The sequence below is a fragment of the Ornithodoros turicata genome, chromosome 9, assembly GCF_037126465.1.
Source record: "Ornithodoros turicata isolate Travis chromosome 9, ASM3712646v1, whole genome shotgun sequence".
Taxonomy (NCBI): domain Eukaryota; kingdom Metazoa; phylum Arthropoda; class Arachnida; order Ixodida; family Argasidae; genus Ornithodoros; species Ornithodoros turicata.
In genome coordinates, this window is record NC_088209.1 from 12,710,511 (window position 1) to 12,724,379 (window position 13,869).

Genomic DNA, 13,869 nt, shown 5'->3' on the forward strand with positions numbered 1-13,869 from the left:
GACGGGAGGCACGGAAATTCGGCAATGACCCCTGACTGTAGCACTCTGAGTCAGAAGAGCTTAAAAGGGATGAAATGGGTTATTGTCCAGTGTTGTCCTTTTGTTAGTTCAAGGTGGAAAGTTCCAAAGACGCCTCATGCGGGGGAGACTCGCTGCGGTATCGCGAATTTAAGGTTCTGCGAATAATTGCCTGATCCTGGCTTCTCGCAAATTATTGAGTCCGCGAATTTAACCACTTATACAGTACTTAGAACATACATGTACTTATATGTGGTGTATGCATTTGTGTGTGTGTTTGTGTTGCATAGCCTTGTGCTAAATGTGAACTTTTGCACGCAAATATGCCACACAAGAGGACTATACCTTACATGTGGCTGAAGTGGCTGGTCCCAACTTGCCATACACTGCTGTTTCTGTATCAGATAGCAACGCTTGCACAGTTGTAAATTTTGATTATTTATACCTAGGGCCTGACTTTTTCGGGTTTTATTTTTGGCCAAATTCGGGGGTAAATATCGGGTGATATTTTTCATTTGAAAATTCGGGTGTATTCGGGTTAAATCCCGTTACGGCATATTCTGTCGTCAGGAATTCGGGTGTATTCGGGTGATTTTTTTTTTTTAAATAAAAATTTGTCTTAACATGGAACTAATGTTTAGCAATGTTATCAAACTTTATTTTAATGCACGCTTATGAGTGTGCCACGCGACCCGGATGTTTTCGGGTAGATTCGGGTAAAACCCAAATTTTACAGATTTCGTTCGGGGGGTAAATATCGGGCGGATACGGGTTTAACCCTAAAAAGTCAGGCCCTACCCTAGGTATTGTGCATTCACGGGGTACCTTTGAGTAAGCCTTCAACGTATACGAGGTACGTAGAACAAGCAAGTGGAGAAATACCCTCTTTATATACAGTGTATCACATTGAAACGTAACACTACATTCCTATACTCTCTGTACGAACAAGTTCTTTTTGTACAGTCTTGAGGAAGATGCATCAAGTGCACACTTTATCACATCCTCATTGCACTGTCATAAAATGTGTAAAACCTGCACAAATATTTACTGATAACATTCTGATACCTACATTCATTTGTCACGTTATGCATATTTTACATATATTTACTTACAAGGTAAGCCTATGTACAAAAAAAAAAAAACATATTTGCTCGATAAACAATCGCAGTTGTCTGCAATCTGCACAGCTCATACTGCTGTTACGAATGCCCAATACTGAGCACTTGCAGCCACACTGAGGCAGCAGTAAATGATGTGGTTCAACAACACAGCGAGCACATAGACAGTGTATAACTATTACAAATAATTTGAGAAGCCCAATTGGGGTATTCACTCCACTGCATGTCGTAGAGATGCAATACAGCGTTTGACAATCCACACTATACATTCTTTTCATAATGGGCAGTGATCCATACGTATATAGCAGATTGCATAATTAGGAAGTTCCAACTCATCAGGTATTAAATGAGAAAATGACAGAAGAAAAATAAGAGCATCTGAGTCCAAGCCATTAGCAGTTGCAACCGTGCTAAAGGTAACACAACATATGAAAGGAACCTGCACCCATTCACTTCAGTAATTCAAAGGAAACCACAAACCAAACATTACTAATACGATGCAGCTGTTCATACAGTAGATGTTACAGGAATACTACTAATATAAGGGACATTCCACAAAAGGTACCCAAGAGCAGTAACAGACCCACTGATAATGGTTCCCTTTAAAAATAAATAAATAAAAAGACCCATGTGCTCGCTTGCTTTTGGTCCCATACTACTCACAACCGTGCGTCCCGCAACAGCAACAAATCGGATACCTGTCTTTGTTCTAGAATAAGTCCCAAACACTGACTTTTGAGAAAAGAAAATTAAACCCAACACCAAACATACCAAGGAAAACTGAACCCTACGTGTGTAAACAAGTGGGCCACAACCTCTTTCAATCAAAAGAGAAGCTAGACATTGAAATGAATTTTTGCAGAAAGCATATCACATTAGAGTTGCTACACCTGCAAAAGGTTTTCTCAATACGTAGGGCAAGAATCTGCGTTTCAGTGGCAGCTACATGAGCTGAGTGCCCTCGTGACTTTAGAAAACTCCCAAAGTCGGTCAGAGGTGCGAGCAGGAACTGAATAAACATTTCTCAGTATCTTACTGGTCTCACTGAAACCACGGTAGCCCCAATAGCAGTTCACTTGCGAGCATGATACAGGTAGGACAACCTCAAGTGAGAACTACGCAAGGACAGCAGGCATCAGTGACAGTGGTCGGTGACGTCGACCACAGTGGCCTTTTTCCAGCCAAAGATGAAGTACCCACATCCGGCCCCCAGGATAATTCCCATGCACAGCCAGACATTGTACGTCATGAACACCAGCATGAGAAAATAGCTTAGGAGCACTTGCACCATGTGAAGTATAGTCTGTATTCCATGAGCCCAGCTTATCATTCGATTCCTGCGCATAGGGAGGGAACAAGTCATTTACGTAACAACCGGGATATTGAGAGTTTGTGCGTTATCATAAAAACATAGCATGTATGCCAAAGCATGGTATTACAGTCGCCAACTGATTTTGAGGACGTGAAGAAGCCACGAAATCGGTCCGAATTACTCAACAGTCCAAATTTTCGGACAAAGGCTCAAATCTGCAATGCTAAAAAAAAAGAAAAGAAAGAAAAAAAAAAAAAAAAGAAGCATTCTTTAAATAAGCTCCGACTTGAAATAACTGCCGACATGATTTTCCTTCAGAGCGTGTACACGGGATGGCACATCGCGGTGAATTTATGCTAGTATAGCCTCGTCCCCATGATACACTTCTGTGAGGGCTGTATTGTTCGCAGCACTTGACCGGGGCACAACAACAACTTTTTTCACTGCCATAGATAGAGAGAACCTGGCCTATGTTCTATATACAGGGTGTCCCAGAAAACGTGTCATTGAATTATAATAAAAAATACTACGCCACCTAGAATCATGCGGTTAACGGCATTTGTTCTTATTAGGATTTTGCCACCTCCTGGTGTTAATTTCACGTATCGTAAGTTTAATTATGTAAATATTTCCAAACTGAACTCGGAAATTTGCCAAGTTAAGTTCACTTTTTTGCCCCACCAATATGAAAGGCGTGCCGAATTCACTCAAATTCATGATAATTCACAGTGATATTCACGAGCTATCCCATTGAAAAGAAACCGCCGAACATCATGCTTTTCGGAGCACCGGACCATAAAGCGCGGTGACTTTTTGAGCGCAACCGCTCATGGTCCGATGAAAGACGGTTCGAAAGCCAGCCCACACAGTGATAGTAGAAAAAGTAGCAGTTCCTAAAATTGGGAGAGGGAAAGCATTATCCCAGCAAAAGTCGGACGTGATAAGCCATGCCTGTGGTATCTCTTGCTGCAATGCCGGGTTGGGCTGGGTTTCCAACCTCCTTTCGCCGGACTGACAAAAATTGCGCTGAAAAATTAATCGTGCGCTATCCTGTGGGAGCTCCGTAGAGCATGATGTTCGGCTATTTTTTCCCAATGGGATAGCTTCTGAATATCCCTGTCAATTATCATTAATTTGTGTAAATTATTCACGCTCTTCACATTGGTGTGGTAAAAAAGTCACCTTTACTTGGCAAATATCCGACTTAAGCTCGCAAAAATTTACGTAATTAAACTTACGTTACGCGACATTCACATGAGGAGGTGGAAAAAAAAACAGTAAGAACCAATGCCGTTGACCGCATAACTCTAGGTGGTGTAGTTTTTTTATTATAATTCAATGACACGTTTTCTGGGACACCCTGTATGTTTGAACTTGTTTTATGTCTGTTTGTTATCACACTGCAAAAGGCTTCACAGAGTACAAGAGAAATGGTGCAGCTAAGCCTGATGCTGCCATCTTGTGAAAGACGGTGAAGTAGTGAAGGTCACGCTGGGGCAGGTTAGGTTTCCCCGTATTCTCGCCTCCGCCCTACCCATTCGCACTTTAGGCAGTGCTGCCTTGCAAGACATGGAGGATTGCAATGACAATTCTAAAAACATCGTTAATTTTATGTTTCATTACTTATCTTTGCAGATTCTCTGTTGATCTTGGTTGTTCGCTAATTTTTTTTTGCTCTTTCAGTCGATGCCATTTCTGTACTTCGTCTTCTTGAACTTTTTAGGGAGCCACGAGCACACATACAAAACTACAGCCGTAAAATATTTTGTGGGATTGTAATTTTGCCGAAAACAATGGCCGTGAGATTTACGCTCTTACAGTATTGCAAGTGTCTGCGAGATGGCTGCCAAAAAAGTTTACCTCCGTCTGAAGCAGACGACAGCGTGAGCTCACCTTACTATTTGGTGCACCTCAGTAAGTGTGTGACCCTCTTGTCCTGCTACTGCGACGGAGGAGTAGTGCATGCTAGTGAAATGTAGACGGAATAGATGTTCCCTGAGGTACTTGAGCCCCTCATACACAGCGGCCATAATAAAAACCCCAATGACACTGCCAACCATGCCTGCAACAAGAAATACAAAACATTAAAGCACATTAATACTAATACTAATTAATACACACTACTACAAGTACACAGTCTAAATTTTCCAGAGGGAGCAATGCATTCCTCGGAGCACATTTATTGACGACTTACGGGAAATGGGAGCTCGTTTCAGAACACAAACTTGGAGATGAGCAACTGTTCCACCTATCTCTCGCGACACAGCATTCTACTGCTGTTGCCTTGTGCAGATATGATATCTGATATCTAGAGAAGTTTCTCGAGTGAAGGTAGTCATGAAAAGGCGAGCGGTACGTGGGTGTGGTGAATGTAATCTGACAATTCCTGAGGTGTGCCCATAGCTCATTGCATGTGGCCACGCGCATCTAACATTTTGGAAGTTGATCAAGTCCCTTTCTTTCCTTGCCTGTAGAAAACATCACTGCATTTTGAGGTAGAATTGCTTTTTAAAAAAAAAGCGACTTGTGGGAACCCATCAAATTTGTCACAGGGAAGCACCGTCAGGTTTTCAACAGTTTAGAGGTAGATCTCATGTTAGGTGACATTTGTGCATCCACTCAATTCCAATACAGTAGGTACTGCAACATGGACATTGCTACGACCCTCTGATGAACACTTGGTTTAGCAGACTAGAGATTTTTTAGATCAGGCATCAGAAGCCCAGCCATGTGGAAATCTGAGTAAATTTTGTGTGTGCACATGCAATCTGAATAGAAAACTGTGCTAACCTTCAGTAGTGAATGTGAAACATGATAGTGCCATAAAAATGGTCACACTCATATAATGTTATGCGGAGGGAAGACATGGTAAATATAGCTTTAAGCAAGTTATATATTTACACATTTTATACTGCACTATTTATTATAAAATTATTTCTACCGAGACGTGGAAAAAGAAATATCACTGAAAGAAAAGAGGCTCTGCAATACTGTGAAGCACTACAATGCTGTGCACTCATGCTAAAAGCATTCAGTCCTTATGTACAGAAAGATTGCTACCTCCAACAGTAGATATAGTCCAGCCTTGAAACAAAACCGTTTCGTTGACACCAAAATGGAAATACATCATCTGCAAGAAGAGGAACAGCGCCCAAATCATAAACAGAAGTTTATAACCGCCTGCGCAACACTGTGCAGAACAACACAACCTGTGATATAGTTACAGCCTCAGATATGGTTCAGTGGCTGTAGCCATCAAACTAGCTCTTTCACTATTCCCATTTGCCTGAATCAAGAACGCGGCACAGACGTCATCTTCATTTACCCACACCCCACGTTACTGCATACTAGGGTCACTAAATAAGTTCCGCTTCAGGGTACCGACACTGAGGAAAAAGAGCTGCCCTGCTCCAGCCCAGCTGCTCCATGACGCTTGATGTGTGAAAGCACTGAGTGATTTGAACTATTACTTCACCACGTATGTCTTATCGTATCACAAAAAGATCAGCTGCAAAGCCTTCAGTAGTGTTTACCATGTGGCTCATGCCTTGCACATGTCCGGAATGGTCCATCTCCATGTGGTCATGAGCAGAAGGGTTATGTCCGCTATGTGTGTGAGCAGCTGTTGTGGCAGCAAGAACAGTGGTCAGGAGGGTCTGGACTGTTGAGGAGGCTACTGGAGTGTCAGGGGACATGTTGGGCATGTGATGACCATGGTGATCATGACCTGCGTGTGCCATTGCCTGCAGTTGTGGAGACAAGAGAGATCAAGAGTTAGATGAGACAGAGACCTACTGGGGTTTCCAAAACTAACAGTACAGATTGGTAGGCGAAGTATCATTCCTTCTATCATCCGTTTTTACATATAGAATTACCGATCAGTCGAAACTGCCTTCTTCCCGTGGCCTACACTCCGTTAACACGAAAGTGCACAAAAGCGCAACTGTGGCCTCTTCGATATTTCTGTCTGTTATATTTATGCTATCCTGAAACACTGAGGACTAGCCGCAACGACACACAACTGCTCTGTGTGTCTGGTTTTACTGCTGTAATCATGTACCAGGTCGCCCGCACCCTTGCCCTTCTTGCATTAGTCTTAACACAGTGACACTGGCTGTGCCCCACCCAACTGGTGACGGGGAAAGGTTATTCCTATCTTCAAGAGCGGGGATGAGATGTCATCCCTTAATTATCACCTCATCATGCTAACTTATATCCCGTATAAAATCTTGGAGCATATCGCTCACACAAGCCATCCCATCTCGAGTCTAATAATTTACTCTTTCGGAACAAATATGGGTTTCGAAGGGCTTCTCGTGCGAGACGGATTCAGCCTCGCTCATCTACGACAACGATTCTACAGTGGATCTCTGTATTCAAACAGACACTGTCTTTCTTGATTTCCGAAAAGCCTTTGACTCAGTTTCTCACTCTTGTCTTACTCACAAACCCTCCATGCCTAATCTTCACCCCAACGTGTTTCATTGGCTGCTGAGATACCCAGGCCTCCCTTGTTAATGGTTCTATGCCCTCATTCCTCCCAGTTACTTCAGGTGTGCCACAAGGCTCCATCCTAGGAGCTACGTTAATTCTCGTTTTTGTTAATGACCTCCCCAATTCTGTCTCGACCCATATTCGACTGTTTGCAGACGACTGTGTCCTGTATCGCCCCATGAAATTGAGAGGCAAAAATGGGAAAAGTCTAGCACTCGCAAGTGAATAAGATAAGTATTTAAAGAGATTGAAACATTTAAATAATTTATTTTACTAAATAACGAGCTTTCAGATGGACTCCGTCCTTCATCAGGTGTGATATACATTGAACACTTGGTAGAGATATTTATACTAATGTGCATAAGGGAAAGGGAACAAAGAAGGTGGTGAGGAGGAAAAGAAAATACAAAAGAAGGCGATATACAGTAGGAGCGTTACCGGGGACAAAAACCGTTGAGAGATGTCAGGTGAACTCGATAAGGAAGAGTGCCAGAAGAAATATTACACTCCTGGGGCTTGAGAAACTATAAACCTTGGCAGCACTCGTGCTTAGCATGCATCCTATGATGCAATGAAGCTAAAAAAAGGCTGTCTGTTACTAGGAGTTTTGCAAAAGTGGTACACTCTCAAAATGGGTAAAATAATATAAGAAAAGTAGTAAGCAAAGAAAATTAAAACTGGAGGATAAGCGCGTGGTCTCCTGCAGTGGGTGGAAAACGGGTCAAGAGCTTTTATGTTTAGCAGACGGGCAATGTTTTGGGACCTTCGGGGAAATTGGGGAAACAAGATGATGAAGTGGGCCAGAAACAACATTGAGACCATGGGGAGTCGAGGACTGGAATTTAGCAATTAAAAATTACTCTCGGCCTTTGTGTTTGTTGTTACCAAGAAAGCCCGATTCTCATTTAGAATCTCGTTTAGAAAGAATAGTTTTATGGCGAATTCGGGTGGTCATTTCGGAGCAACTTTTTTTGCCAGATCTCGAGCAGTCGTGTTCGCTTGGTCAAAATGAAGCAAGTCTCGCATGTTCGCGTGGCGCTTTCCGAGCGCTCGGAATTTGCTAGCTAGCACTTTTTTTGCCCGGTCTCAAAACGATCGAGCAGCAGATTGCTCAACTGTATCCGGTGTCGTCACATCCGCACTGCAACGGTGGCGAGTGCCCTCATTGGCCCGCATGTTCAGATCACGTGGTTTAGCAGACGACAGAACTCGAAGACTTGCGACCGCGACGCCCCTAGCGTGACCCAAGTACCTAAAACCGCTAGATTCCTAGCGATCATGTTCGGGTGGCAACGGTCACGTGATCCAGCTCTGTCGCCGACCTAGCAATTTCCGAGCGCTCGGCCGTTTTGCTACGAAATGACCACCCGAATTCGCTATTAGATTCTTTGCATCTTCTTCTTTTAAACCTCTCTAAAACGATTCTTTGAGCATCTTAACTCGCTGCATCATTCAATTCAATTTTCATGTCACTTCTCACACCAATCTGTAAGCTTCTTAGACGTGACCGTCTCTCTTAGATTACCTTGTTACCTGTTTCCGCTCAATGATGTTTCTGGCCCACTTTACCATCCTGTTTCCCCAATTTCCCCGAAGGTCCCAAAACGTTGCCAGTCTGCTAAACATAAAAGCTTCTGACCTGTTTTTCACTCACTGTGGGAGACCACATGTGCATTGGTCACTTGACCACCTGAAACAATCCCCTTTACTATTGTATAATGTATCCTATAATGCTATTATACATGGTTGTAATGACCTGAACCCTTGACGAAAACAGCCCCAATCTTTTTCAGAACTGATTTTCTGGAAAGCGTGTTACACTTTTATGTCTAAATATTCGGGTCTGCAGGTTCCAAGTAAGCTGCAATCACTTGCGGGTCCTTGAATTCGCAGAACGGCGAATTGCGGTAGCAGACGAATTCTCACTATGTGTGACCTTGAAGTGAAGTGAAGGAGGGAGAGGGGGCAATAAGCGGGCCTTCTGTATCTAGGGGGCGTTGACACTGCTCTCCTAAACCTCAATGACCGGCGGCGACACACGTGTACTTCTGCATATCCGATGACATCATCAGTCGGCTTAGTGTGTGCACTCTGGGAAAGGGAAATTTTGGCCGCCTTCTCCCCCAATTGTGGTTTCGGTTTACAACAACCGATATTTCCGCGTAATACTTCGCATATGAGGGAAATCATGCCCGCACCCGGTATTTGGGGGGCCAGTATGTACGAAAAGCGTCGTGCAACAATTTTTTTCAGAGATCGTTCCAAGGTCTCCCTTTCACGCGTGCGAGCCGGGAAATGACGTATGCTGATGCATCCTTGCACGGGGCTCATTCAGAAGGGATTATGAATAGGGAGTGACTTTTTCGGGTAAAACCCTCTTCTGCCGGGTTATTCTCCCGCGACTAATTCGGGTCAAACCAGATTCCTCCCAGAATTCCGTTAACTATGGAATCCTCAAGTGACGTTTCCACCGAAGACGAACAAACGTTGCCACACGTAAGAATGGGTCACTTACGTTCCCAGAAATACACCCACGCGTGTTAGCACTGTGTATGCCTTCAGGGATTAGTGCTTGATAGTGCTACTATATAGAAAATTAGGACTTGTTCGACTAGAGGAGATACGAAAACACCCGATCGCACAATTATCGTCCGAATTACAGATTTAAAAAATAGTGCCCGATTCCCCCCCCCGCCTCTCAAATGTGTGAAAGGCATTTAACCCGAAAAAGTCACTCCCTAATTATGACTCATGTGCTATTCTAGACCAGTGTTTCCCAAAGTGTGGTCCGCGGACCCCTGGGGGTCCGCGAGAGTGTGCATGGGGGTCCGCGACCGTCTCTCACATTTCAGTGAGGATTTTCGTCCCCACAAACACGTGCTCGCCCATGCTGCCTGATTTCCAAACACCCAGAACTTCCAAAATTGCTACAAGCATGCTTCAACGGCTAGCTTCTAATTTCTGATAGAAAAGTCCTGCAATGCACGTTTGTCCGCGTCATATACATACTAACAAGAAGAAGAAACCAGTCCGGAATCGTTTCTGAAGCTGTATCGAAAGCACGCAGCAGCTGACGAGGTTGTTGGTTATGCACTGGCTAGCATGGGAAATACAGTGCGTCATATCGTTTTGCGTCGAGTTCGAACTGACTGAGAGTGTTCCTCCTGTGTTTAGCGCATTTTATATTTGGCAGCCGGGGGGGGGGGTCCGTGAATTGGTTCTCATCGCTTCCGGGGGTCCGTCACCGCCAAAAGTTTGGGAAACGCTGTTCTAGACCTCTTGCACATGCTACAGGCCAGCTACACTTGTTGCTGTTGTCATAGTGCTAAAGAAAAGACTACAATTGCAGGGTGTTTGTACAGTGCCTTTAGACGTGTCAGAAGGATGAATGGTACAAAATGATTTTTTTAGATAAAATTGCTATAAAAAATCAAGAGTGCAAGGGTAACGCAGTAAAGAGGGCTGATGATACAGTGGTCCCCTTGCATGGGATTCCTAGTGATTGTATCCATAAACGTAAACAGCACCACCAGCCCAATTTTTCCCACTTTGCGTGTGTGTGTGTGTGCTGCTCAAAAGAACAATATGATGATGATTCAGCTGTTTTTTTTTTTCTTTTTTTCTGGCACCAGAGCAACTCTTGCCATAATGCGCCACAATACGGCTGATGTATGAGTGAACTAGCTTATGATTATAGGTGTGAAAGTGAAACTATAAGAGGTACATATGTCTTACAAGCCTATTGTAGCAAAAATTGTTATTTTTTGCTGCAATTACTTAGCATCCTGTGTCACACACAAAGTGTTGTGCTTAACGAATTTGGCGCAATAACCAATGTGCTTTTTACCCAGAATTACAACACTTTCTGCGTTTCTGCATAGATTTTATCGCATATGTACACGCTTCATTTACAAATTTGCACGCTCAGTATAAGTTGACTACTGAAGACACTGGCTGAGTGGTGGCACGAAAAGAACAAACAAACAAAAACGTATGGAACTATAAACGTACGTACAGTACTGCCAGTGGTACTCCCTAGTAATCGTAGTACACACCACTCCAAGAGAAATGGAAACTCTAATCCTACTTCTGGTCTAGACTCACCCAGGGCCTTATCAATGCGCTCGTGACTGATAAATATGATTTCCAAGGTTCCGCAAGTTGTTTTGACAATCACCGACGATCAGTGTTGTCTGCTATGACTATGCCGTAAAGTATGTATTATGGATTCATTCGCACAAGTGAAGTGAGGCGAAATTTTACGACAGTTCCACATTTTGTTTGGAGACTATTGCACTGGCAAGACATCAATAGAAAATTTTAATCAGCATTTTGTGGTGCTGTCACTCTTCAAAAAATGTACGAGGCTCCATGTGAAGTCGCACTTGCACATGCAAGTCAAAAACAATACGGGAACATAGCCGCTTTCGGGCAGGATATTTGAAACGTTCCCACGGTTTCGCAGGAACAGTGTGAGAAAATACGTTTCAGAGGGAGAACCCAAGTGAGCTAAGACAACAGCAGTTTTTGTCTACTAAGAGGCACAGCTGCTGCTGTGATAATCAGTATTAACATAATCAGCACAATTCAGAGAGGAACGAAAAATTCAAGTTGAACTGCGCAAGTTTACGCTGCGAAGATTTTCCATAATTAATATGCTGATTGCACAGCCAATGCTAAATTTAACGTTCGGGTTAGGTCACCTAAGGCCAAGGTTTAAAAAAGCTCAATGTTTTTGGAGAGCGCATACTTATGGCCTTGTGGTTCAGGATGAAACCTGGTAACACTCATTTCTTCCCCAGATTTCGCGTCCTCGCGATTCAGGGTAAAACCCAAACGCCCTCGAAATGTGGCTTGGCGGAGTGCCAATTCAGCCAGCAACGTGAGCAATGAGGAAAGGATAAGCGCTGCATATTCAGCATAGAGTTCATTGTCTCGTGTTCTGACAGCAGAGTTTTTTTCGTACACATTTTATCGTTTAACGGCTCATAAAGTATGACATTATATTAACACCCTTCCTCAGATCTTCAATTAATATAAAAACCGAAACACAAGTCCCTACACATGCTGGAGGACAGGTCCTGTTGTAAAGCTCCGCTGTTGCGTGTGTACTAGTTCAAAACTGCGTACACCAGTTTGCAGTTTTAGTTCCGGCGACATCAGTTTGATGTCACTGTAAGCCCCACGAAGGCCACCTACAGAATTTGCTGGTAGCTGAGGCTTTTTAGGTGCATGATAATTTTTGTGGCTTTCAAAGGAAAAGTTTGATTTTGGCGAAACATCTGCCACAAATTTGGACACCAAAGACGAGAAGGGGCTACACTACAGCGTGCCTCCAGCGTGAAACAGACCAGCCGGGCGGAGTTTCGTGAGAGCCAATTCAGAGCAAACATCTGGCACAGGCTGCCACCGTATGCTCTGCATAGATAATGGCTCCACCACAATATATGGCACATGTTTTGCCAGAGGCTCTGTAGATTGCTCTGAGCATGAAGGCCAAATCCTTCGGATGTAGCATGCAGGAAATATAAAGGCACCAATATAATATATCGGGTAGAGGAAAGTTATGGGCAACGCATCGGCATGGAAGCCACTTTTTGTATCGCGATGCCTATACTTGTAATAGCAAACCAGAGGAGGTCCACAGCGTCAGCGAAAAGAAGGACAAATGGCAGGAAATGGCTAAGGAGACTGCAATAGAGCACAAGGGCAAAGTTCAATGTATTGTTTTCTGTCACAGTACCATTTTTTTTAGATCTAGGAACGAAAGATTGAAGACGTAAAATTCAAGACTTAGTCTAATCACGAGTGTCGATGGCCTGAAAAAAAAAAAAAAAAAAACTCACAAAAAAAAGGTAATGGGGGCGGATCATGTATTTGGCACGCTCTGGATGTACTTGATGAATGGTGATAAGCAGCTACAGATATTTGTGCTGGGGACTATGCCCTAATAATGTCGCCGAGTGATCAAATTGAGTTGGCGCCAAAGAATTATATGTCTGTAATGAACGCCACGCGAAGCGTTGGTGATACTTGATGTGGTCATACGTGGTATGGTGTAAAAAGCTCTATGCAGCTAATGTTCTATGGCACAAAAATTACCTCGGCACGACCTCTCGACGACCCCCGCCCACTTGTTCACATCAATCTTCCACCCTTGCCAGACACTAATTTGGCAATCTGGATTTGCCTGGAAGCCCAATGCATAATTTTGAGTGATGACGGCTACAGTAAAATCGGCCGCAACAATTATTAGCTGCAAATTTTTTCTAGCCATTCGTTGGTGTTACAGTCACTGCCACAGTGCACACCGCGTGGAGTCTTCCAACATTATAGATTTCTACAGCTGGTCCCGATAACTGCAACGGGAAAACAGGTTTCCCAGCATAAGCAATGTGAAGCACGCACAGTTGAAGTCAACATATACTGCTCAATGGGCTTTAACTGAACTTCCTGTCTGAGCTAAACTGATAATTCGTTTACTTGCCTTTTGTTTCCAAGAGGAAGTGCGCTGAAGTACTCTGTAACTTCTTCTTTTTGACGACAAATAAAGCTCGAATAAGCAAAGCGAAGCTACGCGCGACTGAAGGCAAGGGGGCAAGGTTGCTTCAGAAGGTCCACATGACAACCAAGAGGTGGAGTTAGCGTCGTCACATCAAAAACTAAAAACTCTTGATGAGCCACGATGAGCCCTCATCGAAAACAATTTATAGGTGCCAGGCTGGCAGATATCCAAAACCAATGTGGGCATGTGACAAGGAACGCGAACGAGGGCCCAGTAGCCCAGTAGGACCGTGCGCCTGGTGAAAGCAGACGACAGCTAGGGCAGCCAGGGTGAACAGAAGGGCTGGAGAGAACGGAGAGAACAAGAATTTTGTGTAAATGTACTGGATATACTGGACCAGTTGCACTCAGTTTTGGTTTCAC

At 43.7% G+C, this 13,869-nt stretch overlaps 1 protein-coding gene across 3 annotated transcripts; it reads right to left on the bottom strand.

Annotated features, from left to right (window-relative positions):
• Positions 1–889: 889 nt before the first annotated feature.
• Positions 890–13,737, bottom strand: LOC135368122 (high affinity copper uptake protein 1-like). Of its 3 annotated transcripts, none has more exons than XM_064601211.1 (5): positions 13,430–13,737; positions 5,982–6,191; positions 5,509–5,578; positions 4,342–4,510; positions 890–2,473 (listed from the first exon to the last, which is right to left on the bottom strand). In XM_064601211.1, the coding sequence occupies exons 2-5, from the start codon at positions 6,186–6,188 to the stop codon at positions 2,272–2,274; spliced, it is 648 nt and encodes a 215-aa protein (XP_064457281.1). In that variant the 5' UTR covers positions 6,189–6,191; positions 13,430–13,737; the 3' UTR covers positions 890–2,271. The 3 variants fall into 3 exon arrangements, with proteins under 3 accessions (XP_064457281.1, XP_064457283.1, XP_064457282.1); XM_064601213.1 differs by lacking the exon at positions 13,430–13,737 and adding an exon at positions 13,045–13,144; XM_064601212.1 differs by lacking the exon at positions 13,430–13,737 and adding an exon at positions 10,958–11,059.
• Between the last annotated feature and the right edge of the window lie 132 nt (positions 13,738–13,869).